This window comes from Lepidothrix coronata, unplaced genomic scaffold (genome assembly GCF_001604755.1).
Source record: "Lepidothrix coronata isolate B3197 unplaced genomic scaffold, Lepidothrix_coronata-1.0 Scaffold165, whole genome shotgun sequence".
Taxonomy (NCBI): domain Eukaryota; kingdom Metazoa; phylum Chordata; class Aves; order Passeriformes; family Pipridae; genus Lepidothrix; species Lepidothrix coronata.
Window position 1 is genome coordinate 879,742 of NW_016690345.1, and position 26,680 is coordinate 906,421.

At 37.7% G+C, this 26,680-nt stretch overlaps 1 protein-coding gene across 4 annotated transcripts in view; it reads left to right on the plus strand.

Moving 5' to 3' along the window:
• NCKAP1 (NCK associated protein 1) overlaps positions 1-26,680 on the plus strand; it is a 59,255-nt gene that overhangs the window by 29,128 nt on the left and 3,447 nt on the right. For all 4 annotated transcript variants that reach the window (XM_017829527.1, XM_017829528.1, XM_017829526.1 and 1 more), the window contains 18 exons: positions 38-144; positions 1,187-1,319; positions 2,606-2,687; positions 3,153-3,211; positions 3,785-3,930; positions 4,453-4,585; positions 6,297-6,416; positions 6,684-6,823; positions 8,573-8,704; positions 10,996-11,214; positions 11,574-11,704; positions 12,115-12,212; positions 15,472-15,565; positions 16,097-16,179; positions 16,647-16,727; positions 20,978-21,071; positions 22,677-22,793; positions 26,119-26,228. In XM_017829527.1, coding sequence (XP_017685016.1) covers positions 38-144; positions 1,187-1,319; positions 2,606-2,687; positions 3,153-3,211; positions 3,785-3,930; positions 4,453-4,585; positions 6,297-6,416; positions 6,684-6,823; positions 8,573-8,704; positions 10,996-11,214; positions 11,574-11,704; positions 12,115-12,212; positions 15,472-15,565; positions 16,097-16,179; positions 16,647-16,727; positions 20,978-21,071; positions 22,677-22,793; positions 26,119-26,228 — 2,079 coding nt within the window. The remainder of the gene's footprint in view (positions 1-37; positions 145-1,186; positions 1,320-2,605; positions 2,688-3,152; positions 3,212-3,784; positions 3,931-4,452; positions 4,586-6,296; positions 6,417-6,683; positions 6,824-8,572; positions 8,705-10,995; positions 11,215-11,573; positions 11,705-12,114; positions 12,213-15,471; positions 15,566-16,096; positions 16,180-16,646; positions 16,728-20,977; positions 21,072-22,676; positions 22,794-26,118; positions 26,229-26,680) is intronic.

Consider the following 26,680-nt stretch of genomic DNA (forward strand, 5'->3'; position numbering starts at 1 on the left):
TGTATCTATGAGCTTGTGAACAATTTTTCTTTTTCAGGCACTTTTTGTATTTATGGCATTATCCTTTGCTCGTGATGAAATTATTTGGCTCCTACGTCATGCAGACAATATGCCAAAGAAGAGCGCAGATGACTTCATAGATAAGTATGTGCATTTTCAGTGTTATACCCTAAGTATTAGAATTTCACAGACAAAATACATTTCAAGGCAAGGGAACCTCAGAAAAGGATGGCTATATAGGAGAGTTGAGACTGTGCAGAAAACATTTACCTGGGAATATTAAGCTTCCCATCAGAATAGAAAACTAAAAGTACTGCCTTAGAAACTGGAACACATCAGTAAAAATTAACTTATGAAATGAAAGTATTTTATGTAAGTTCTTGTGCCTTTTTATTTTGAATAAGCAAAAGCAAAGCTTTATCGTGTCTTTGGTGTTACTGATTTTGCATTGATAAGTCAGTGGAGGAGGTAAGAAAACTGTCGAAAAGCTTAATTTGTGGATTTGTAGGTCTCTGGTAGCAAAACTGTCTTTCAAACAGTTTTTGAAATAAAACTAAGCTTTATTTATGTAATTTATGACTGCATGAATGTCTCCATAAACAGATGATAAAAATGAGAAAGGTGATTACATGATCTCACAAATGTGGACAGGCAGGAAACTTTGATTTGTTCTCAAGATTATTGAACACAAGGTTGAACTGAAGGACTGCAGGACTTTAAATGAGTGACAATCACAAGGCCATTTCTAGCTTCACTGGATTTAGGTCCTAAGGAATGATGAAGATTCCAGAGCCTCTCTGAAACAACCTGTGCAACTATTCATTTCTTGAAAAAAAAAATACAGAAAAGCAGTTATTACAGTTGTATTTTTCAAGTGTAACCACTTTCTGAGAAAAACATTTTTTCAAACTGAGCATTACAAAAGGGCTTCTTAATCAAAAAAAGTGATGAATAGTTATACAAACCTTTAAGGGTTACTGTGGTGGTATCCTGCTAACTTACCTCCTGTTGGGTGGATTTGACCTTGCAGAGAAAATGACCCTTGTAAGCTCCTTTTACAATGTGAACAAATGTTTGCATATGGAAATTACCTGTTGATAATTGTTTTAAAAGCAAGGTATAGGAGCAAATACCCTTGAGAAGCATTGCACTGATAGAAATTGGGTTTTTTTGCCTTCTTGACTAGGCACATAGCCGAGCTAATATTCTACATGGAGGAGCTCCGAGCACACGTGCGGAAATACGGCCCAGTGATGCAGAGATACTACGTGCAGTACCTCTCTGGCTTTGATGCTGTGGTCTTAAATGAGCTTGTGCAGGTATGGCAGCACTGGGGTTCTGGGTTCTCAAATGCAAATTGTAAAAAGGGCTCTTTGTCCAAAGTGACTTCACGAAAAGCCTCCCGGTTTGTGGGTTTTGATGAACATTACGGAATAAAGGAAGTTACTGTTTAATTCTAGGACATGGAGTTGTGCTTTTAGTTTCTGTATAGAATCACAGAATATCCTGAGTTGGAAGGGACCCACAAAGATCGTCCAAGTCCTGGTCCTGCACAGGACCATCCCCAAGGGTAACACCATGTGCCTGAGAGCATCGTCCAAATGCTTCTTGAACTCTGCCAGGCTTGGGGCTGAGTCCTCTTCCCTGGGGAGCCTGTTCCAGTGCCCAACCACCCTTTGGGTGAAAAACCTTTTCCTAAAGCACAGTCTAAATGTCCCCTGACCCAGCTTCATAACTATTATGAATGGTGTGAATTCATATATATAGGTATTCATATAAGAATACTTTATTATTATTATCAAGCACTGTTATGTTTAGAAACAGTGCAACAGGTACTGTCACTGAAGGAGGTTGTAGAAACTTTTTCACATTTAGCCCAACCAAGAAATTATAAACTTTCTGAACTGCTTTGGTTTCATTCCCTAGTGACCCCACTAGATGGAGCCCAAACTGAAACAAGAATAAAAAATGGGCTTGAATTTTAGTTGTCATTAATTCGTAACAGGTATCAGGCATGAGACTAGACAAGTGATTGAGTGGTAATTTGGGTTTTTTTCAGCCTTTAGGTGAAAATGTCAGTCATTGCTGGAATTAAGAGAAACTTCTATATTGTATTATTTGATAGAAATATGATCCTTTTAGTTGCTGAAACTGAAAGGATTTATGTTGTATTTTGTAAAATTTGACGACCTGATAGGCCATTTTTCAGGCGAAGTCAGTGTTAGTGGAAAAAAGTTTTGAAAGGGTTTTTTGGAAGCAAAGTGATGCTGAAATGGGCTCCATTGTATCCTGCCATGGCCAGGTTTTCTTTGCCTACAGGACAGAAAATACATAGCTGCATTTACTGACAGATTTTCCTATTTTGAGCAGCTGTTGGTTTGAAAGCAAACTTTCCTAGGTATTTGTCATCAACCAATGAATTAAAAAGTGAAAGCTTTTAATTTAGAAGCTTTAAATGGCACTATTTGAAATATTCTGTCAATTCCATCGATTAAGTTAAGGTTTTTGTCACACTATAGCTGATAAATGGGGCATGGGTGCTGACGTTGTTTCATAAACCATATAATAATAATAATAATAATAATAGCAACAACATTTATTTTAGAATCTTTCAGTGTGCCCAGAGGATGAATCAATCATCATGTCCTCTTTTGTAAACACAATGACTTCACTAAGTGTGAAACAAGGTAAGTTTAAACTGAACTTGGAAAAATGATAACAGACTGGCAGATTCCATCACTTTTTGTTTCATGCAATCAGTAGAAGCAGATAACTTGTATAAACTGCTTTTGTTCTCTTGTTTCTCTTTCATTACTGTATCTGCTTCTTGTAGTGTGTCCCTTTTCCAGGGCAGTTCCCTGCAGATAGAGCTTTTGAAGAATGCTGTTGGGTAGTAATATATTTTAAAAATTCATGTATTCTAATATATTTTATATATTTAATATAGAAAAGTTATTACACATTTCCACATAAATATTTTAATTTCTATTGGCATGATTGTGCTGGATGAAAATTTTTGAGTAAAAGCATGAGGTTTATTACCCAAATAATTCTTTAGTCCTTTGGGGTTTTTTAGAAGATCTGATATAGTATATCTGAATTTGGAGTTGTTTTCCTAAAGGTTTTCTGTTCTGTATTTTTCCCTGATGCAGTTGAAGATGGAGAGGTATTTGACTTCAGAGGAATGAGATTAGATTGGTTTAGATTGCAGGTAAGGCTTGGTAAATATACATGCCACGTCACTAACTTAAAGCCTAAATGTAAATTACTGCTCTTCTGGATTGCTTTCAGACTGCAAGTGACAGGCTGTCTAAAAATAACCTACTCTTAAAAATCAATGAAATATTGAAATAGATAATCTGCTACATTTTGATATAACTTTGCATAATTTTTGCAAATCATCCTTTGGGGTGTTTATAGCAGTTCAGAAACAGAAGGTGTTGAGGGTAAGCAGTTTGGCAGCTGTGTGGGGTGTGATTCAGTCTGCCCACGTTGTTAAGGGAGGACTTACAAGTGCACATTTGTGTTTTGTCAATACATTTGGTTTACAGTTTATCTGTGAATTGCTGTCACAGTCAAGTGATATTTGGAGACTTGACTGAAAGTCAGTTTGCTGGGTTTTTTCAATCTCTAGTGGAAACATAAAAGTTTTTAAGTCCGTGCTCAGTCTTCCAGTACACAGGTGTCTTGTGCGCAGCACAAACAGAAATGGGCAATAGCAATGGGATTTGAAAAAAAGCAGCTGCACATGTAACAGCAGATTTCTTTTTTTGTGTCTTTCCAGGCCTACACCAGTGTATCTAAAGCTTCGCTTGGTCTTGCGGACCACAGAGAACTAGGAAAAATGATGAACACGATCATTTTCCACACGAAAATGGTAGATTCTTTGGTGGAGATGTTGGTGGAAACCTCAGATCTTTCTATATTTTGGTATGCTACTAAACTGACCCTACAAGATTTTTATCATTTCTTGATTGATTTGTCCTTGCAAGTGCAACTTTTAAATGGCAAAATTCACAGGAAGATAGGCCAGTGGGAGAATAAACTGGGATTTCTGGTTTCCAGCAAAAGTAGTTCGAAAAAGGTATTTCTGAACATCTGTTAGAGAGAGTCTTCAAGCAGTAGCATAAGTCATCTGGGCTCATTTGCAGATTCTTTGTTAATACTTTTTTGCAAAACGTGCAAGTTTTTGCAGTCCCTGTGTGGCAAACATCAGAATAAAAATATGATAATGATGATAATAATAATAGGGATGTGCAAATAAAATGCATAAGAAGTGAATGTAGAAAACAAATGTTGAAAAAAATTATTAAAGCACGGGGCAGTTCTTGATATAACTACAAATTGGCGCCAGTAGCATATTTGATTTCTGTGAAGTAAACTTAATTTGCAGCAAAATTATATATGTATTGCATTTAAATGTCTGATTAATAACTGACTTTTTCTGATCAGTTTTTATAGTCGTGCTTTTGAGAAGATGTTTCAGCAGTGTTTGGAGCTTCCCTCTCAATCAAGATACTCAATTGCATTCCCACTGCTTTGTACTCACTTTATGAGCTGTACCCATGAACTGTGCCCTGAAGAGGTAATTTTTAAATACATTTCCTTGTTGTTTTCATCTGTCATTCAAAGTAGAGTGAACTAGAGCTGAACACTGCAAGAAGATGTTTGTTATGGCAAAATAAAATTTGAGGGAGGAGAGTGGTAAAAATGGAAGTAAAACAAATAGATACCTTGTTATGTGATTCTTCACCCACAGATCTCAAAATCCTTTTGTGAAGTTAGAAGGTATTGTCATCTTTGCTTTGGAGAGAGATTAGCTAAGGTACAAATGTTAGATGACTTTGCTGGTGTCATTCAGGTTTAGATGCTAATAAATTCCATATGCCTGTTAAAACTTAGAAGCATCAGTTTTTCCTGTCAAATGGTTTATAATTTCGTAGTTAGGAAGAGGAAATAGGAGGTGGAGGGGGGGCTCTGTATGGCTTATTATAAATAGTGTTTCTTCAGTAAGAAAAAGAATAATCCTAAATGATACACAGTATAATGCAAGCATTTGCTTTGGTAAGAACTGGGCGATGCAAGCCCTTGTTGGTTAGAGTTAGAAATGAAAAAACACGGTGTTGCTTGAAGAACTTGATCCTTTGTTAAAGGAAGCAGTTTGAGTCTGAGGAAATTCTTTCTATTTCTGCTGTAACCAAAGGGATCCTTTTGTACATTTCCTGTATGTGCGTTGACTTTGGAATTACTCTGGGATTAACTTGGCCATTTTTATGTAGTGCTCATGAAAGTGTGTTTTCATTCTTAACAGTGCTCATCTGAAACAATGAGATTAATAAGATTTGTTGTAAATACGCACAATATGGATTTTTCTTATTTAAACATTAAATTCTTTTCTGCTAAACTTAATTGCAGTAGTATGTCTATATCGTTATTTCCCTTGTATGCTTTGCTTTAAACAGCTGCAAATGCTATTTATAGTAGACAACCACTAAAAGGTTTCCAGGAAAGCTTCCCTTCAGGACAAGAGATGTCTTTGAGAACAATTATAGTAACAGTAAAGCATCAGTAGCCAAAGTCCACTGGACACCAGTTACTGTTCATTCAGCTGCAGCAAGCACATTTTGTCACAGCCAGCAGAACTCAGAATTCAATGTCTGAATTGTATGACTTAGCAACTATTATCATTTTGGAAAAATAACCTTGGCTGGGCTGTGTACAGTGTGTGGTAGTGTAGCTGTAAGGGAAACATCAGTGGTGAAAGGAGGATTTCAGCGAGACAGAGGCTGTGCTTGTGCAGATCCAGTGACAAAGGAACTGAATCCAGAAATTAATGCAGCAGGGCTTCATTATTGACTTTTTCAGTGGTCTGAAAGACACTGCTTTCTCTTATAGCTTGAGTTGCATGCTCTTTTGCCCATAGATTTAGTGCTGGCACAAATTAATGAAGAGGACATTCAGAGAGACCTTGGTAATTGGACATGTTAAAGTAGGTTTGCTCCAAAATTAAGCATGAAAACCTGCTTGTTAAAAATCTTTTTTTGCCTCCTTTTACAGAAAATATTTTTAATGATAGTATGTATGTCGGTGACTTTGACAATGTCATGGTTCAAATTGCTTCCAAAGAGAAATAATATCCCAGTGTCAATATTATTGAGGGCTAATTAATTTTTTATTCCTCATACCCTGGTTATATGACTCAGTGAACTGTTCTCTTGCGTACAGTATGGTTTGTGTGTTAGTTGTGGGACTGATGGGAAACTGAAAATCCTGCTTCCATTTTTCCCTTTTAACAGAGACATCATATTGGAGATCGTAGCCTTTCCTTGTGTAACATGTTCTTGGATGAAATGGCTAAGCAAGCTAGAAATCTTATCACAGACATTTGCACAGAACAATGTACACTGAGTGACCAGGTGAGTGTGGTTGTGTCTACTTTAATTCTCCTTTGAGATTTTTCTCAGTTCAACTTTCTGAATTTTTATGGTTCTGCTTCCTGTTCACTTTTTTTCTCTGCGTTTTGGGGCAGTTTTCTTTTATGAAATTCAAGGTAGTTTGAAGAAGAATTTTTAATACTAGAATTGTGTAGTTCTTAGTCAAAGGAAGCATGTGTTACTTCTGTTATGAAGTCTGCTAAAAAATGGGATTTTAATTTGGAGGGCCTATTTCTTTTTGTTTACTAGTTGCTGCCAAAGCATTGTGCCAAAACTATCAGTCAAGCAGTGAACAAGAAGTCAAAAAAACAGACTGGCAAGAAAGGAGAACCTGAAAGGGAGAAACCAGGAGTAGAAAGCATGAGGAAAAACAGATTGGTTGTGACAAAGTAAGCCACCTCTTCTCTTCCTTGCACCTTGAATCCCAAGTCAAAACATATGTGTTTTACATTCTGAATGCTTTTTGGTTTTATTTTTTCAAGTTTAACTGACTGTAAATATGGCAGCTTAGTAGTTTGTGAGCATATGATGCTTCTGTACCTTGTATAGCAGCTGAGTTCTCTTACACAGAGTAATAGGAATGTGTGTCTCTTGAATTTATCCCCTTGGCTGTTTTCTTTCCTGAACAGAAAGGATCCCTGTGCTGTTGTAACTAGGCTTCCTCAGTAGTCATATTAATTGCTGTGGGAATGTGAGTACAAGGAGTGGATGGCATCTTTGATTCTGCCCTGCTTAGCACTGTTAAGTGCAGGCTGGGCAGACAGTTGTTGCTGCTCCAAAACTGTTGGCTACCTTTGGCTCCTGAATTGGAGTTGTGGCTCTAGTGGCTGGAGAAAAATTGAGAATAGCAAAAGCAAAAAAAAAAACACCTGAAAGAGAGAAGAGGAAAGGTTAATAAATACAGTTTGGGGTGTAAGAGATGAGAGGGTAGGAATGGGTATAAGGTAGGTGTTAGGAGAGCTCAGGGGACAGGATGGTAGAGTGATAGAAGTGTGAAGAGGAAGGAAGCTAAAAGAAGGAAACAAGAAATGTTTAGTGTTGCGGCTGAGAGTGCCTAAACACACACACACACACACACACACACACTGATGAAGGGGAAGTAGTTTTGCTACAGTTGCAACAACCAAACATCAGAGAACTGTTGTTGCCTTAAGACTGGGAGCCAAAAAAAATCTCCAGGCAAATTTAACTTAGTAGAGATAAGACAGAGAGCAGTCCTTTAATGAAGGCCTTCATGGTGCAAGGAGTGCACCATGCAAGGAGACAGCGTGCCCAGGGGTTCCACAGTTTATGGTGTTATCCATCCAATCCCAGAACTGTCTGCTCCCCAGATCCTCCCCCTGCCCTGCCTCTTCAGAATTTGATTTGGGGGTCCTAAGACCCCTTTTGGCCTCATCTTCCTCTTCTTCCCAGCACATTACTGTCCTTTGGAGCTTCTCCAAGGTTCTGAGCTTGAAGGTTTCTTTGACTGTGATGGCATCTTGTTGTTCGGGCCTGGGGTGCAAATGTTCTTAAACAGAACTCCTTCCTGCCTTGGAAGGAGTCTAAACAAACTCAAAGAATTTAGAAAATATGATATGAAATAGGGTAATAGAATTGTAGTTTACACTTACCCAACCCTAAAGTGTGACAGACTATATAATTATGCTAAAAATCTACATTTGCTACACAGCTACTTTAAAATCTACAAAAAGCTAAAAATCCTAAAAATTCAAAGGCATCACTGTAAAGATTAGAGAAGTTGAGAGAAAAGAGTTTACTTGTAGCTTAAGATTCCCTCCCCCAATGTTTTTTTTGTTTTTAGTACTAGCTCATGGCAAATATTACTTGTATTGCTTAGTTCAGTTAGGGAATAAACACCAAACTGTTCTTTTGAGGGGAAAAAAAAAGACGTGTATATAAATTAAAAAAATCTCATATCACTCTACGTGATGCAGATGAATATGCAGAATGTGTTCTTAGCCAAAATACTGGTTTTAAATATGCTAGAGAAGTGCCTCAAAGCAGAAGACGATAATGAAGAGTTAGACCTGTACCTGCTTTTGAGGCCTTGTCCGTTCAGCGTGTGCTTTCCATGGTAACGTGTGCTTATGTTACATTAAATGTTTTCCTTAATTTCTTGTTGTCTGTTCTTAAAGCCTGGACAAACTGCACACTGCACTTTCTGAGCTCTGCTTCTCAATCAATTATGTACCGAACATGGTGGTTTGGGAACACACGTTTACCCCGAGGGAATATTTAACGTCTCACCTGGAAATCCGCTTTACCAAGTAAGAAATATTGTAGAGCTACAAGCATTGATGCACGAGATAATCCCTTGCTGATTTATGTTGGAAATACTGTGTACTTACTACATTAAACAAGGGTTTAAAAGTGGATTAAGAAAATGATGAGTAAAATTCCAACTAAATGATTATTAAGTTACGTGTGCAGACATAGACAATTGTTGGTTCCTGTCTTAAAATGTGTTGAAATGCAAATCATCTATTTAAGAACCATATCCTGCGTTCCTGGTCCTATGTATTTTGTGGGAGTTGGTGACACCTGTCTATAGGCATTTATAAAGACTTATCTTCCCACCATTCTTTTGCACAGTGCTGGATTGTTTCAAGTGTTTGAGTTCACTTCCACTGCCTTGCTGAAAGGAAACCTAAAAATCAGAACTCAAGACCTGACAAAGCCAACTGAGAAGATATTTTGGTTACTTTTTTTAATAAAAAATGATGCCAGTTAGTATTCCTACCTGTTCTTACTTTGATCTTTACATCATTTTTTACAGAAATAGGCAAATGGCAACTGCTGGAGAGGACTTCATTTTAAACCACCCAGCTATCCCATATGTATTTTATGCCAAAAATTACTACTTATATATTTCAAGCAGGGTATAAGAGTTAATAAGCTTTAATCATCAAGACATAGTATTAGGGCACTGGAGCATTCCAGTCTTTCAAGTAAGACCAGGTAGCATAAAAGTGAAGATGACTTCATGAAAGTAAGCTCTTATCTTCAGGTTTGTGAACTTAAACCAGTGTTGATCACTTGTGCTTATTTTAATTTTTGGCTTGTGAACTGGGGCTGAAGTGACAGGCAGATGACTGTCAGTCAGAGGCTGCTTTCCTTTTACTTGCCTCATGAAAGAAATAAAACTTGTCAGCCAAACAAATTAAATGTTCCATTTATAGTTATTTGTCAGATCTTTAAGTGGCATTTCTTTCAAAGGCTTACAGTTTCCCTTTTAACGTAGTGTTTCACTGTTAGGATTTGTTTACTCTTTTAACCTGCTCATGTGTGATTGGACTAGAGTAATGCCACTCTAATCTTGTTATTATACCAATTTTGAATTGATTTTGAAATAAGAGACTGCCTCAGAAGCAAACTGTTGGAAGTACTTATTTACACATATCGAAGTAGCATCAAAAGCATTACTTTAAATAATCTGATATTCTCCTCCAGAATAACTCCTGTTGACCTCTGATGAAGGGAGGAATCTACCGATTTTGTTGTTGTTGCTGTTCTTGCCTTTGAAAAGCACGTACCACTTGCTTAGCTCTGAAAGTCTGAGACCATTATAAGCTTAAAATGAACACTACAACAAGTATCTGTTTACTAAGACTTTGCTTTTAATGACCCCATGATACTGTTTGCTTGAAGGCCTGGTTTCAGGGACATACTGAGTCAAACCCATGCCCCCTGTGAAAAGCAATACACAGTCCTTCGTGCAGTTCTGCTCTAGCTTGAAAGCTTTCCTAATGTACAGAACATCTATCACTAGAAGACTAGTTTTATTTATAGTGAGAATTTGAACCAATTAAAGTATGTCTGGACTTTTTGGTTAAAGATGAAAATCACTGTGTTAGCTAAAGAGAGATTTGTTTTTCATTAATAGGATTCCTATTTATTTACTTAACAGATACGTTTTTAATTCATACTTTACTATAGGTATGTGGGTTTTCTACAGATATTTCAAACTAAAACTGTGACAGCAGCTTTGGTCAAATAATTTTTGCCTTAGTTAATATGCTTTGAACACTTCAATATGTGATTGCATTTCCCAGAAGTTTTGCATTTTAAGAGACTTTTAACAGTAATCTGTTTACCAAAATAGTTGTTGTCTAAGTCTTGTGCAGTGTGGATTGCTCCTATGTATATATTCAAGGGGGAAAAAGCTTTACTGAAAAAAGGCTCAGTGAGTATTCTTAGTGTCATGAAATTTTTGCTGGAACCACAGAAATAGTTGTCTTTGGCATCCAGAACTGTTTTTAAAAGTGCTGGTGTAGTATTTGCATTGATTGGAGTTTTATACTTGCAGATTGGAGAAGTATTCAAGTAAAATGAAAATTTTCCATCCTCGGGTATGTTCCAGGCAGGGCTGGATGGAGCCCTGAGTGACCTGGTCTAGTGAAAGGTGTCTCTCTGCCCATGGCAGGGCAAGTTGGAACTTGATGGTCTTTAAGATCCCTTCAAACCCAAACCATTCTGTGTATTCTATTGAAAGCTGCATCTTTGTCGAATTTTACTAATAAATGAATTCATTTGTTTCAAATTCTTTTGCTTCTAAAAGGTCAATTGTTGGAATGACTATGTATAACCAAGCAACACAAGAGATTGCAAAGCCTTCAGAGCTGTTGACCAGTGTGAGAGCCTATATGACAGTCCTGCAGTCAATAGAAAATTATGTACAGATCGACATTACCCGAGTGTTTAACAACGTCCTGCTTCAGCAAACCCAGCATTTAGACAGTCATGGTGAGCCAACCATTACCAGTCTGTACACAAATTGGTAAGTCATTACATGAGTGTTCATTACAAGTTTTTTAGAGGTTTTTGTGGGGGGATTTTTTTTGGTTAATGAAAAATCTGGAATTGGAGAAGTGGAGTTATTTAAATTTTCTTAAGTTTCCAACATCACAAGTTTATTTCTCTCAATACCTGTTAAAAGCAGTTTAAGGTTTGCCTGTTGTGAAATTCACTTTTTACAGGGACAAGATGTAGAGTAAGATACAGGCATCAGTTGAACTATAAAAATAAAACTTTGGTTTGTGGGCCTTGCTGTCCCTTGTCACACAGCTATGCTTTATCTGTATAAGGTATCCATGAACACGTGTCTTTTCATCTAAAACTTCTTCCCTTTTTGATAAGGTATTTGGAAACTTTGCTACGGCAAGTCAGCAATGGTCACATAGCGTATTTCCCAGCCATGAAGGCATTTGTGAATTTACCTACAGAAAATGAGTTGACATTCAATGCTGAGGAATATTCTGACATATCAGGTAAACTTTGATATTTCTCCTGAATGTTTGTGAGGGATAGCTACTGTATTGCTTCAGTAATTGGAATAACAGCAGCTCTTAGAGCAACTGTTATTGGAATAACAGTTAAGTCTTAAAGTTAACATTTGTTAGCTTTCAGTAGTATTTTAAGTACTTTTTATTCGTGCTGCCTCTTGGTTTGCTTTTCCAATTTTTGGTCATATTGGAGTTGTTGCGTGTAAGCTACACAGGTGAGTATTTGATGTATGGGTGACTACTGCTTCAGTTCCATTACCATACAAGTTCTTGTATCTAAAACTCTACTTCAGGGGAAAGCATTTTTGCACTTAAAACACCATCGCTAGATACACCATGGGCTGCAAATGAAGTGAAGGAGGAATGTTTGAAGTAGAACATCTTTTATTTCTCAGAAATGAGAGCCCTGTCTGAACTTCTGGGACCGTATGGCATGAAGTTCCTCAGTGAGAGCCTGATGTGGCACATCTCGTCACAGGTTGCTGAGCTTAAGGTAACCTTGGGAAACTGGTGGGTGGAAGGGCAGGTGGTTTTCTTAGCTGTGCTTCTGCATGCCATTTGTTTGAAATGACTGCATCAAACTGGTAAAGCTGTGAATTTTACTCCCTCTTTTTTTTTTTGGGAAGTTTTTTGCACATGTAGCACCTGTGTATCCCACAGCGCAGACTACATTAGATTTCTGTGTTGGATACCCTAAGTTAGGAGTCAAGTCTCTTTGTATCATCAGTGAAAAGAGCAATGATTTTTAAGATCTCCGGGTGCTTGTGAAGCCTTGCCCAAGACTCTTCAAACTTAACATGAAAATCTCAAATTTATCTTGCTTATCTCTAAGGACTTACTTTCTTTACCATGTGTGTTAGCCTCTATTGTTTAGCCTACATGGATGGGAGACTTGAGGTCATTTTTTCTTTGTTAGCTTTCCTCAGTTTTAGGTGTATCTTTCCCTCTGCCTCAGCACTAACCATTTATTATAAATGTCTGTGTTCTGATAAATAAACCTCATATCTACAGCAACACAGGTAAATAATAAAGTTGGTGCCATGAAAAAAAATTGGACATACGGGCATATCAAGGAAGTTAATTAATGTATATTCAAAACAGCAGACAATGACAGGGGACCTACTTGCTGCCTATGTAATTAACTCTTCCTGGAAAGAATTTTTAATGAATTTAATAATATGTACTACTTTCCCAGGATAGTCATACTGTTAAAATGTCACTAATTGGCATAGATTTGCTTTTCATGTGACTTTTTCTTTTAGTGTCGTTTCCAAATTTAATTCCAGGTTGTTATTACATCTCTTAATTTTCAGTATATCTAACCACTAATTAGAGTAAGGAGTTTTTTGTAGCTATTCCTGCATGCTGTGTTTTTAAAAATGTGTATGAATACTTCAGAGATCTAAGAAACGTTCATTTTTTTTCCTTCAATAATTTATTATTATTAGCAGACCAGGCCTTTTAAAAGTGTGTGTTTTTGATACATCCCATGTTACAGTTTCAAAGATCTTGTTTCCTCTGTAAACACCTGAATTGCAGTGCTGCTGAGTGGCTGGGATGTGTGATGCCCCAAAAGGTTTGAAGCCTTTTATTCACTTAAGCTTAAGGAGAGGAGCTGCTCATGCTTTCCAAGGTGGCACATTTCAAGTAAAACACAGGGCAGATATTTGTTGCTGCTCTAATTGTGCATTTACTGAGGAGTTGTCATACTTCCTCAAAATCAACACAATTTACACTGGAGCTCTGTATTTTTTTAAAAGGAACTTGAAATTGTGTCTGAAATCTCTTGTTTTCTGATGCTGCTGAGGGTAACCAGAGCATAATGTAGATCCACGTGTTTGGAGGGAAAAAATGAAGTAATAGAATGTTCATCTCTTTGGCTGAGATGCAGTTGGCTTAGCAAGAGAGTACTGAGAAGCATCTGTGTTTGGGGGAAGAAAGCAAGAAGAGAATAGGATGGGGACTTCATTAAGAGTAGGGTTCAGCATTCTTGCTTTGCTTCCCACAGTGGGACCAGGTGTTGGTTTTATATCTGAAGCTGAAGACTGGGGCAAGGAAGGGGAAAATTGCCTCATTGAAGTGACTGAACTGTATGCCAGCCTGTTCCTTTTAAATCTTAACTAATATACTGGTTATTCTTCGTGAAGCTGAAAGCTTGACTCAGTAATAATGTACATGGGCTATTGCCCTCAATATTGCCTTCTGGTGAGTTTTGAGGGATTTAAATTAAAATGCCACACATCTACCAAGTTCTGATACATCTCCTGGTTTAAAATTGCCTATCTTGATGTCAGTGCAAACCAGTCTTGCTTTGGCTTTCAGCACAGAAGCACACCCTGTGTGTCTTGTGTGTGTGCACGTGTGCACACATTGATCACCATCAAATGGTTTGGGTTGGAAGGGACCTTGAAAATTCTTCTAGTTGGTTAGTTTGCTGCATTTTGTGTAGCTTCCTTCTTTCCTTGCTTCTGAGTGAAGGTGACAAGAAAAAAATTAGGTCCACTGGGTGGATTATGGGTGGACTTGATCTTATGGGAATAGCTTATAGGTCTACATATTTAATGAATGTTAATTTTTCCTGCTACCTCCTCTGGTAATTAAGATGGATTGGAATGCATCCACTTGAAAAAGAAAACTACTAATAATCACTTTGGAATACCACCCCCAACCCAGCATATCTTGGTTTCTCCTTCCATCTTTTTTACCTTGATATTGCTTAGTATTTAAAGAACTAATGGAAATCTTCAAGCAAAAGGAAAAACTTTCTTCAATTTTAAGAAGAACACAAAAGATCTAAATTTCCTTAGCCATTGGTTGCCCTCTGTCTAAAGAGAGATAATCATATTTTCCATTTCTGAAATAAGGTACTATGCATTCAGACTGCAAAAATATTTTTGGTAAGAATAAACTACCCTATTCTTGCTTGAAGAGAGTTTAAAAATACTGCTTGGCACAACATAAGTTCCTCTCTTAACAAGAATCCTTTTTGGATCTGACATTTTTTAGGTGTGATTATGCAATCTCTGTAATGTAAAACTAAATCTGATACGTGTTTAGAGAATGATTTCAGGGAAGTTATTACATTTACCCTAATGCTACAGGTTGCATGTATGAGAGCTGTTAAAAATCAGAAATAGAGACATATTTTCTTTTCATTTGGTCAAACCGACATGGAAAACTACTGCATTTGAGTTTAACTGTTTCAGGCTAAGGTGTTGGAACTTGAATGAATATCTTTGTTTTTGTTTTATATCATAATGGAAAAAGTTTTCAAGTAGACTGCATCAAGATTGAACAGTCTGACTCTTACATTCTTGATTCTATTTTTCAATTTTACCAACATTAAACTTCAGCATAACTAGTGAAAGGAGCACCCCAAAAGAATGGATTAGTTTGTGAATTTGCATTTTTATTGATACCTGTATACTTTTCTTACGAAAAGCTGAATGCCATGAGGAGCTATTGTCTGGTTTTACTGAGTTTCATCCCTTTGCTTTAAGAAGTAGTACACATTGCTCAATATAAAAAATCAAGGGATATCTAATGCTCTGGGGTTTGATTCAGAGCTTGCTTTTGTGTAGAGTATTTCCTGAAGATAATATTGATATTTTATCCCATTGTGAACACAGGGAGTATATCTGTACCCCATGGGGTTAGTTGCCTTTCTGCTGGGCCAAAATATCCTGAATCAGGCATTTACCCAGTTAACATGCTGAAATCTGTAGCTGACTTGAATCCTTGCTTCTTTATAGAAACTCGTGGTGGAGAATGTTGAAGTTCTAACACAGATGAGGACCAGCTTCGACAAGCCAGACCAGATGGCAGCGCTCTTTAAAAGATTATCCTGTGGGTCCTTCTAAACACACTGAGTTGGTTTTTATAGTTGTCTTTGTAAAGAAAATGAGAAAAATTAATTTCTCTGTGTTAAGCATACAGAAGCAGCAAAATGTACAGATCTTTTCAAACTTTTCTAGTCTTCTCATGTACAGATAAAGTGAGATTTCAGTGTTAATTAGTGCATGGGCGTTATAGCAGTGATGAGCTTTGAGCATCTCATAGCTATAGCAAAAAAAATATAAATTATTATAAAGAGACATTTTTGGCCTCAAGAAAGCACTGAACCAGTGTTGGCATCCAGCACTGACACCTGTGTGTACCAGGTTTCATTCCTGGTTAACGTGATAGTCTTCTACTGAAAATCCCATTGTGGATTCAGCTATAAAAGCCTGCTTTAGCACTGTTTATTTTGGCTCTTTTAAGGAATGCCATTATTTCAGTACTTTGCTGTTTTCTGTACTTTGTTAAACATTTCCTTTCTCTTATTTTGAAGAATTGAGTTTCTAATCATCAGCACTTTGTTCACTGTTATCCTTTCAGCTGTCGACAGTGTTTTGAAGAGAATGACAATTATTGGTGTTATCTTGTCTTTCCGATCATTGGCACAGGAAGCACTTAGAGATGTAAGGAAGAACAAAATATGTTCTTAATTGTTTTCATTGTATTTAATTTAATGGAATGACAGGAGGTTTGAAGCTTCACTGTTTAGGGATGCTACCTCTTAAAAATGTGGGTAAAATGGCAATATTCAGCCATAACTTTGAACTGCAAGTTGGGGTGGGGGAATCTACTTTTTGAGTACTGTTCAGAGAAATGTTACATTAAAACATACAGGTTTTAGTTTAGAACATTGCCTCTCAATGTTCTCTGTGTTTAGTACATTTTAAAAGCTTTTGTTTCATTTTGTCTGAAACAGCTTGATTTTTGCATTTGTTAGGCTTTAATGTCTTAAATCCACAAACAAATTCAAATGCATTAAAAAAAAATTGATTAAAAAGGAAATAAGTCCAGTAAAATAATGGTAGTGTCTAACTGATCATTAACATTGGAAAGTCATCTCTGTCATTTTGTATGTGTTTGTGTCTCTTAGGTCTTATCCTACCACATTCCTTTCCTTGTAAGTTCTATTGAGGACTTCAAAGATCACATTCCAAGAGAAACTGATATGAAGGTAATGTTTGGCTGAAAGGGTGATGGAGTCATTTTGGAGCTTGCTGAAAATATGCAAGGGGCAAGACTTTCATGCTTAGTGTCAAAAATCCAGGCACAAAAAATGCCCTTTTTTTGTCCAAGAGCTTAGTAGTTGTGGATCTGCAGCCTCCTAATGTTCTGGGGAAAAAATTGCAACCAACTGTAAGGATAGGCACGAGTCTCCTTCTGCCTGTGATCACATATGAGAACTCTCATAGAAAGAATTAAGAGCAAAATTTATCAAGTGTTAAAACATGACTAAACAATAAAGGGAAGAATGCAGAGCTGCTTGATAATGTGAGCAGTATAACTGGTAAAACTGAACTTCTGTGTGGTTGGAGCTCTGTGCATGTAAAAGCTGCAAATCTGATTTTGACCTTAAATTGAAAATTCTTGTGAAACCACTATCTGAAAAAGAAAAAAAAAAAAAGGCAGCTTAAATAAGGTACTTTGCTTCTGAGTGATAGTATGGTCCCATCCAAAACCCCTTGTTGGCACATCACATGGCTTCTGGACACGTATGCACAGTAGCTGCAGCCTAGCTGGTTTTTAATCTCTTATTGCAGGTTGGAGTCTGTGAAGGATTCCTGCTTCTTAATGGTATTGCAGCAGTTTGATTTGCAGAAAATGTGTAGTGGGATATACATTGCACAACTCTCTAACTTTTATAGAAACAGCTTTTAGAAATCTGCTCTTGAGCAAAGTATTGTTTTTAATGGCCAGAAGATGTTGTTATTCCTCAACTTGAAGTTTACATTTTGCTGTTAACCCTGAGGAAAGAAACCAAGTTCTTTGTGAATGAAGATTGACTAAAAAAGAAACATCCTTCTCCTTTTAAAGGTTCAGAGTCTGTTATCATGGGCTTCATGATTCAAAAGACACTGTTTAGCAGTTAAATTCTGACTTATTTTCAGACCAAGTTACTGAAATTTCACGTGCTATTTCGTTGCAGAATATAATCACATGCTAATAAATCAGCCATGAATGTTCAGTGTCACAGAAAACATTGTCATTCGTACCACAGTAGAGGAATTCTGTGGAAATGCTATGGAGAATTAACTTAAAGTGTATGGGCTCATCATAAAAATTATATTTGTTGCCGTGGAATTTTGGTGCTGAAAAAATCTCCAGAGCACTTAATTAGGGGTGAGATAAGAAAGGGTTTATTTTGCCAAGGCTAAGATGTTACGAGACACACACCGACCGTGCCTGAGAGGTTACATTTTATAACACCATCCATCCAATCCCAGATGTGCCCACCCTGTGGCCTTTACTCTGGACTGCCCCGGGTCCACCCCCTGAGAATTGAGTCGGGGGGCTTTTGGGACCCCCTGTTCATCCCATCTTCATCTCCCTCAGAGCACAAAGGGTACATAGTTACCTAATTCTTGACCGTATTCTGTGGTTTAGGCCCAGATATGCTGTTCTGCCAACAATCTAGGCCTTGCCTTGACAAAAGACTAAACATTTCTGCTGTATTCAGGGGTATGAGTGATATAGGGAGCATAGAATGGGGTAAGAGGGTTAAGGAATGTGTAAACAAGGGTGCTAGAGACAAAGGGACAAGGGACAAAGGAGGGAGGGGTTGCTGCTTTTAAAATCTACTTATAGAACTTATAAGGCTTACCAATATTAGAAAAATAAAAAAAAAACATTAGGGGCTTAAGGCATCATATTAAAATGATGCAAGTTGCCTTTGCACTTCTTAATAAAAGCCTTCTTAAAGAAAAAGTTATTGATCACCAAAGCATCATGTTCCATTATTGGACTTGAGGAATCAGCATCCAGAGGAGATGAGAAGGAAAGTTCACTCCTTTTCTTCTCAGAAAGCATCTTACACCCTCTTGGTATCAAAAGAGTGGTGAAAAACAGGGTGGGATAAAGGCTGCAACAGTAATCATTGAAGACAGTATTTTACCACTGATATTTTTAAGCTGATGATCATTGTAAACATTCCAGTGGATCTCCAGAGATGTTGCTGAACTCATTTGCATCAGCAGAGCATAGTGCAGCACCAGAGCATAGTGCTGGCTGCTGATTTTCTGGAATTCAGTGGAGTAATTTACAGTCACTGGAATGATTGGATGGGGGAAAAAAAAAATCCATCACTGGATGGCAAAAAAGAAAGCTATGTACTGCTAAATAAAGCCCTGCTGGGCACTGCAGCCTGGCTCTTGCCATGGGGCACTACCTGGTTGCCTCTGCTTCATGTAATATTTGGCTGTTGGATTTTCTCTGCCTGCTGTAGCTCTGCTGTGATTCCTAAGTACACCCATTTTGTGTGTTGGTGTGCGTTTTTTCTAGTTAGAGGTCTCTGAAATAAATTCTGAGTGCTGTGGAACACCCTGCCACGCTGGTGTTCACACAGTGCCGACCGCAGACGTCGCGTGTGACGGTGCGGCGCGATGGTGTGTGGGCTTGTTGGGGAGGGCACAGCTTGCCTGGGTAATGCTGGAGGACTCTGCCTGGGGAAGAAGCCAAACCAGCGTGATCTTGTCCACAGTGCTTGTTTGGAATACTGGGAACTCTCACATGTACTCCCCCAGAACTCTGCCAGAGCTTTGTCTTGCAAGTGGCTCTGTTGGAAGGGCCAGGCCTGTGCTGAGAGCCTGCTAACAATTAATTGCTAACAATTAAGCCCTGTGGACAATCAGCAGCTCTGAGCTTTCTCCCGGCCCTGTCACATACAGCAGTGCAAATATAGGCAACAAAGCCTTCTTTTGTGACAATAAGGCAAACTTTTCTTTTTTCCTTAAATGAAAGCATGTCAACAGACAGATCTTTACAAGGCATTGTACAGTGGATTGGGAGAATTTCCCTATTGGGCATATTTTAGGACATAATAACAGTAATTTCCTATGTACTGAATTTACCAAGCAAAACATAAATAGCTTTAAAGCTGTTGATGAAATGAATACTTGTTATGAAATGTTATTTTTATTTTTCTATCCCTGAAACTTATTATTTGGGATGACTGTCAAAATAAGGACTTCTTCTCCTTTTTCTTGAATATTTTTAATATTAAATTGTTGGGCTGTCTGTACAGGCTTTTAGAAACAGGCTGTTATTTGTTCCACAGTGCATGTAGTGACAGGACAAGGCAGAATGGCTTCAGACTGAGAGTAGATTTAGATTGGATTTTAAGAAAAAATTCTTTCCTGCGAGAGTGGTGAGGCCCTGGCACAGGTTGCCCTGAGAAGCTGTGGATCCCCACCCCTGTCAGTGTCCAAGGCCAGGTTGGACGGGGCTTGGAGCAACCTGGTCTAGTTGAAGGTGTCCCTGCCCACGGCAGGGGGTTGGAACAAGATGATCTTTAAGGTCTCTTCCAACTGTTTTATGATTCTATTGATTCTTTTTAACCTGTTGGCTGTGAACCTTGTCCAAATGCCAGCCTGGAGCACACAAATAAGGATAGTCTGCACAACGTTTGCTACGAGGAGCTGCTCAACTGTACATGACAATTTATGGGCAAAGTGTAAAATTCTCAGATATTAATGGCAGTATGACACATTGCTAGTGCTTCCTGTAGTCCTTTTTATGTGGTGTAGACCTGTTTTTGCAGAGGTTCGTCTGAACTATGGTTTCAGAAACTTTGTCAAAATAATAAATGGAAAGAGAAGAAAACAACAGTGTTGAATGCTGGTCAATGGTAATAAAAGATACATCCCGGGATAGGCTGGAAAATGGAATACATTTCAAGATGTTCTTGGTTCCTCCCAATGTTAGGGGCACGTGGAGTCTCATTCTTGGTGCTTGAAATCTCTGAACACTGAATCTGTCTGAAATTTGAATGTTGTGAGATTTCTGCCTCTCTCTGTTTCACCAAGTTGTGACTTTTTGCTTTTGTTTAAAAATGCTTTATTTGCAGATGTGAGCTGATGCTTTAGATCTGGTAGAGAATATATGTTAGTTTCTTTTGAACATTAAAGAAAGATGTAGAAAGAGCTAATTGGAAGTCAGGGTGTTTTCTTTGGAGGTAATGTAGGAAAGTATACAGGCTTTGTTTGTCTTGACACACAGAAATTACAATCTGGTGCACAAAGTACTGACCAAGCTGCTCAGTGTAGGTTAGAAACAAACAAAATCTAGAGTCTCTATCTTATTTTTGCCAAATCTCTGAAATTCCTTAGTGCCCTAAACTTTAACATGAACATTTTAAACATGACAGCAAAACTGTGCTTCATCATCTTTACACAAAAGCATTCAGTGTTGTCTTTGTTCTTGCCTCAGGTGGCAATGAATGTATATGAACTGTCATCAGCTGCTGGATTGCCCTGTGAGATTGATCCTGCCTTGGTTGTAGCACTGTCTTCCCAAAAATCAGGTAAGAAGTTCCAATTAAAAAAGGACAAATGTTAAAAAAAAAAAAAGTGATGGAGCAGAAAAGTAAATGTACCCAGGCATAGAAGTGTTTACAGTGCTAGGAGGAAACTTGTGTATCTTGAGGCCTTTGTATTCCTTCAATGAACTTCATAAATGGCATAAGAACATGAATTATTTGTGCCTGCTGCCTGCTGATCATTAGCTTGAGAAACTTTTGAAAGACACATGAATTGACTTGTTGGCCTAGAAAAGAATAAGGGGCAGATGCTGAAGGAGTTTAATGGTGAAAACTCCTGTCATTTAATGGCAATGTCTTGTGAACAGCTACAGATCAGTTCTGTGACACAGATCTGTAACAAACCTGTCACCTAAGGAAGTGTTAGGAGTTGAAATGTCAGCTGAATGTGCTGCATGAATCTCACAACACTGTTACCAGTGTGTTATACAAGTGTTAACATGGAGCTTGCAAAGGAAAAACATGGGAAAATAAACATGTTAATGCTCCAACATGTATAGTGCTTCCTCTTATTTGCTTTAAGGCACTGCTGTCCAAGCTTTTTAGTTTTGTTTATTCTGGCATGTTCAAAGACATGAATTAAGACTCCTAAGTGCTTTTTGACAGTCTTCAGCTTTTTTCTGTATCTTCCTTACTGAGCATTTAATTGCTTTTTTTCCTCTGTGTGTTATGGATATTTACTGTTATAATCAGATCATGACTTTTTTAAATGCTGAGTTGTTTTTTCTTGCTTTAATAGTAGTTATTTTAGGAGGAAAATACGGATAATTCTGAGGGGCATTTCAGTATTTGAACTTCAGTGTCAAGCACAATTTCTTTGTGCACCTCAAAAAAACCCACAACCCAAGGTGTTGTTATATGTATACAGAAAGTATATAATGTATATATACAGAAGTATATCTTTGTAAGATACCTGGTATCAAAAAGGGCATTTTAAATGGTTTATTTTTATTGCGGTGAAATGTTTAGCTGGGTGAACAAGAGAGGGGAATGTCTGTATGTTCTCATGACTGTTTATGATCTTGTATTTTGATGCTTACCTTTGCAGTTTGAAATATTTTGCTTTTAGTAATTCAGCTTGCATAGAGACAAGTTCTTGTATGTCACCAGTGGTTGACTTTGTTTAAATTAATCTTACACTAATGTGTGATGATGCTGCTATTTTTGAAAGCACAAGGTTTTGTGGGATTTGAGGTGAGTTCACTGTCACTCTCTGTTCATTTGCCAAAGGGAGAGTGCAAGAAAAGCCCTCCTCACCTCTGAGCAATAACTGGGTTTGCATCAGCATGAAAAGATGACTATTCTGCTCAGCATGATAAAGTCTTAGTAACTAAATGGTTAAAAGTGAGGGGGTGGCACTGGCTTCCCTTTGTTCTCATAGATATCAGACTGGACATTTTGCAGCTCCACCCTGTGTCTTTTGGCAAGACTGACATCATACTCATCCTTTCACAGTACAAACGTTTTGTTGGTTTGGGGTTCAAATTTCGGTTCGGTTGAACATTTTCCATTCTAATCTACCTGCAGTCGAAAGGAAATATTTCAAGGTTACTTCTTTTAATGAAAGAACTTCGTTATTTTTCTTTTTAGAAAACATAAGTCCAGAAGAAGAATATAAAATTGCTTGCCTTCTCATGGTCTTCGTGGCTGTCTCCTTGCCGACTTTGGCGAGTAATGTGATGTCTCAGTACAGCCCTGCCATCGAAGGTAATGTGGAGTCTGTATTGAGAGTCATCTCAATATTTGCTGTGAATGCTCTCTTCACAATAGTCCTGGTAGTATCTTGAATACATTTGCTTTGAATATTTAATTAGATTTCATAGTAACCAAAATTTAAAGATCAGTTAGCCCTAATCTAGTCAAGTTCTTCTGAAAGTAGTTTAAATAGCGTTTGCTTAAACTCTCGTTTGACGTAACTTTCTATAAAAAAGCAGTTTTGTGCTTGAAATTTTCAGAATAGTTCAGATACTGTAGGGGGCAATCTTGTCCTAACATGTGGAATTGCTGGAGCACAAATTCTGCATTAATTAGCGTGAGACTTATTATGTAATAATACAGTCTCTATTAAAACATAATACTTAGACTATAATGTTTACATTGGCTTTGGGCCAGTCATACAAGGTGTCTTTTCTATATTTAATATGCTGTTTGTATGACCAAGCATGAGGTTTTGGAAACAGAATCTGGAAGGTGTAAACTGTGAACAGATTTCCTACACAGTAGTTCAACTTTCTTATTTAAAAAAATAATCTTTGCCTCAAGGAAATTCTTTGCATATAATCCACAAAAAAAGTTCTCACGCTGACAAAATTAAGTTTAAAAAACACTGACAAACTGTTCCAACACATATAAAAATCACCTTTCAACTGTCCAAGCTATTTCCTTTGTGATGTGTAGCCTGACTCGCACAAAAGACCACGTTTATTCTGCATCCATTTACTGGGTACAGCATGTTTTCTCCAATTATTTTTTTCAAGTTGCATTATTTTTAATCTGCTCAAAATTGTAACTCACAAAATAAGTGTAAACTGACTTCTGAAAGTTTAAAGTAGCAGAAAAATACCAAAAATTCTGAAAGTTTTCTGTATCACCTAGTGTGGTATGCAAATCACGTTTTTTGAGAGACCCAAGATGATTGTTTTAAATGGCAGCCTTCTGTTCAGTTTTGAGAGATTAGGGATCTGTTAACTGTAGTTTCATTTTAAAAAGACAGTGTGGCCTTTTCCAGTTGTGGAAAAAATTGGATAAATCTGGTGAAATGAGCAGAACTTGAACATTGATTTGAAAAGTTACAAGTTTTCAAGTTAACAGCTTTTCCCTATGAGTGGGAAGAACAATCTGTAACCTGCAGAGTTGTTTCATGTTATCTGCACTCCCATAGTATTTCTACTGGTCTTTGCATTCTTTTTCCTCAGGTTCTTAGCAGGCTGAAACAACAGATCATTCTTATCTTCTACTTGTTTTGTACCACGTAGCTTAAATATTCTAGTTTACGTGGTCTCATTTCCATTAAATAACTCTTAACGTGAAGTCAGGCGAAGCCTTGTGAGTTCTTAAAGTAAGTCCAGTTAATAAGATGGCATGAAAGAAAGTGTTGACTGGGGAGAAGTTCCATCTAGAACTCAAATAAGCCTGTATTAGGAGTTGGTACTGATTTTGTGAGACGTGACCTCTGCGTTGCATAATTCTTTACTGAGTGGGTTCTTTTATTGAGAGGAAAAGAGTCTGGCAAAAGGAATACATATAAAAAATGTTCACTCTACAAAAATAACTGAACAAACAGAATAGACCTTGTCATTCCTGCCTTCCTTGCATAATACTACTTTTTTTCTTGTGTTCTACTCTTATTGTAAAACATCTGGCTTGAAACAGTATAAATGCTATTTCCAGAATGTGAACTTAATAAATGCTGCTTTTTATGAAGTAAATTCCTGGGACAAATCCTGAATTTATCCATCAACAAGTCACAGATTTGAAGGAGTTTCAGGTTTCTAATCTGGCAAGAGATATCTCCCAAATACAGACAGTGCTTGGACAGCTGTAGCATTGTCTGCATTCCCTCTGCCTTCTTCAAGATCAAGTCTGTTTCTTCCACTAGTTCCAGATAAAGGCTCAAACACTGACAGACTTTTACTTTTGTTCCCAGTAAGGAATCTGAACTGCTAATCAAATACCAGGCTAGAGGGCTAATTTGGCAACTAGAGGCTGGAGTAGAACACTAGTCTGCAAGAGCCATAGCCTTTTCTAAATACTTGAAACCTGTTGCAGGTTGGAAGGCAACAGTTCCTCTTCTGAATTCCCTGGCCGATGCTTTTTCTACAGCCAGAGACATGAAGTCACTTAAAAAAAAGAAACCAAACAAGTCTCTTCAAAAACAAATACGAATTTAAATCAGAATTAAGCAGAACAGATGTTCTTGACTAATGTTCACATAAAAATAAGAGTAGGAGTATCAATTTTTGGGGCCTGCTGGCGGAGATCCACAGGGATCTTCACTGGGACCTACTAGTCAGCATATCCATATACCAACCTGAATGGGGGGCTGAAGAGTGGGATGAGAAAATTTTTGTATCATGTAAAGTTATTGAGGGTATTAGAGGAGTGAAAAGCTGCAGAGAGTTATTACAATACTGAGTAAATTGGGTAATGAAATGACAGATACAATTAATTTGAAGTAATTTCATAGTGATATGCATGGGGAAAAATGGATTTTTCTCATGTGGAGTGATGGGGTCCAGCTGACCTCGCTATTCAAGCATGAAAATTGGAGTTATGATAAATGACTGAATGAAAAAATTAGCTCAGTGCTCAACAATGGTCAAAAAGAATTGGTAAGAGTCAGCAGTGTTTGCATGCTTGAGTACTTGTTAACCCCTTCAAAGACCACTCCTTCTCATATGTTAGCATTTCCCCAAGATACTTGCCCAAATGTCTTGTTAATTTTGTTGTAAAGTGGTAGATTTGACTTAATTTGCCTCTAGAAGAGACTCCAGGCTTACTGAGGAGCAGTTCATCTGCTCTTTTTGAAAACTGGTGTCACGTAATCACCTTCCAGGGCTCTGAAGCCTGGGTGAATTTTAGGCAAGATGTTATGTATGGCAATTAGCAATTCAACAGTTTTGCTCGAGTGCCTTTAGACCTCTTGGGAGAATACTGTCTGGGCATGAGGACTTCCTCATTTACACAGAGGAGGGAAAGAAATGGTCAATCAGCTTGAAAAAGTCCTGCTTGCATCTGTCTTTTAGCCCAGTCAAGTGTTAATACTCTTTTGTAGGAAACCAGATAAACTTCCAATATATTCCTTTCCCTTATTTCTGAAAGCCAGGGGATCTTTGTCAGGTTGTTGTGACCATTTGGAAGGGAGATCAGCGCTTCTGGTGGCAAGTTCAGTGTGCAAGAGTGCTTTGCTCCCTCTGCGTAAGATGCAAAGTGTTCTTCCTCAGTTGTGACAAGTCTCTTTGGTGATGTTTTCCAAGGAATACTGTCATTTTCAAACACGATGCTGAGGTAATTTGCCTATGTTTTTGATCAGGGCATTGCAACAACATTCACTGCTTGGCAAAAGCTATCAACCAGATTGCTGCAGCTTTATTTACCATCCACAAGGGAAGCATTGAAGACCGTCTTAAAGAATTTTTGGCTGTATGTATAACTTTATTTCTAATTGTTAAAATGTGCTGTTGATTTGAGTTGCAATGCAGCTGATTTCATAGAAATCTGCTTTTGTTGCACAAGAGAGAAGCATGTTAATACAGATCTATACACAGATTAAATTGAGCAGTAGTTCTTTATAGTCAGCTACGTGTGATGTTGGAAAGCAACAGGAGCAAATCGGTGCAGGTGTCATAATTTTTTTTTCAGTACAGTCTTTAGTATTTTAGCACATACCATCTCTCACACTGCATGACCCACGACTGGAAAAAGAAATGTGCAGTGCATATGAAATCAGGATTCTGTCTAGCAGACTTTTCCCATGAAGTTAGGCACTTCAGTTGCCTTCTTTGAAAAAGCAAAATAAACTCCAGAATGGCTCTTGTGCTGTCCCTTTTGACGTGCCTGCCCTTCTTAAACATGAACTGCCAGGTAGCAGCACG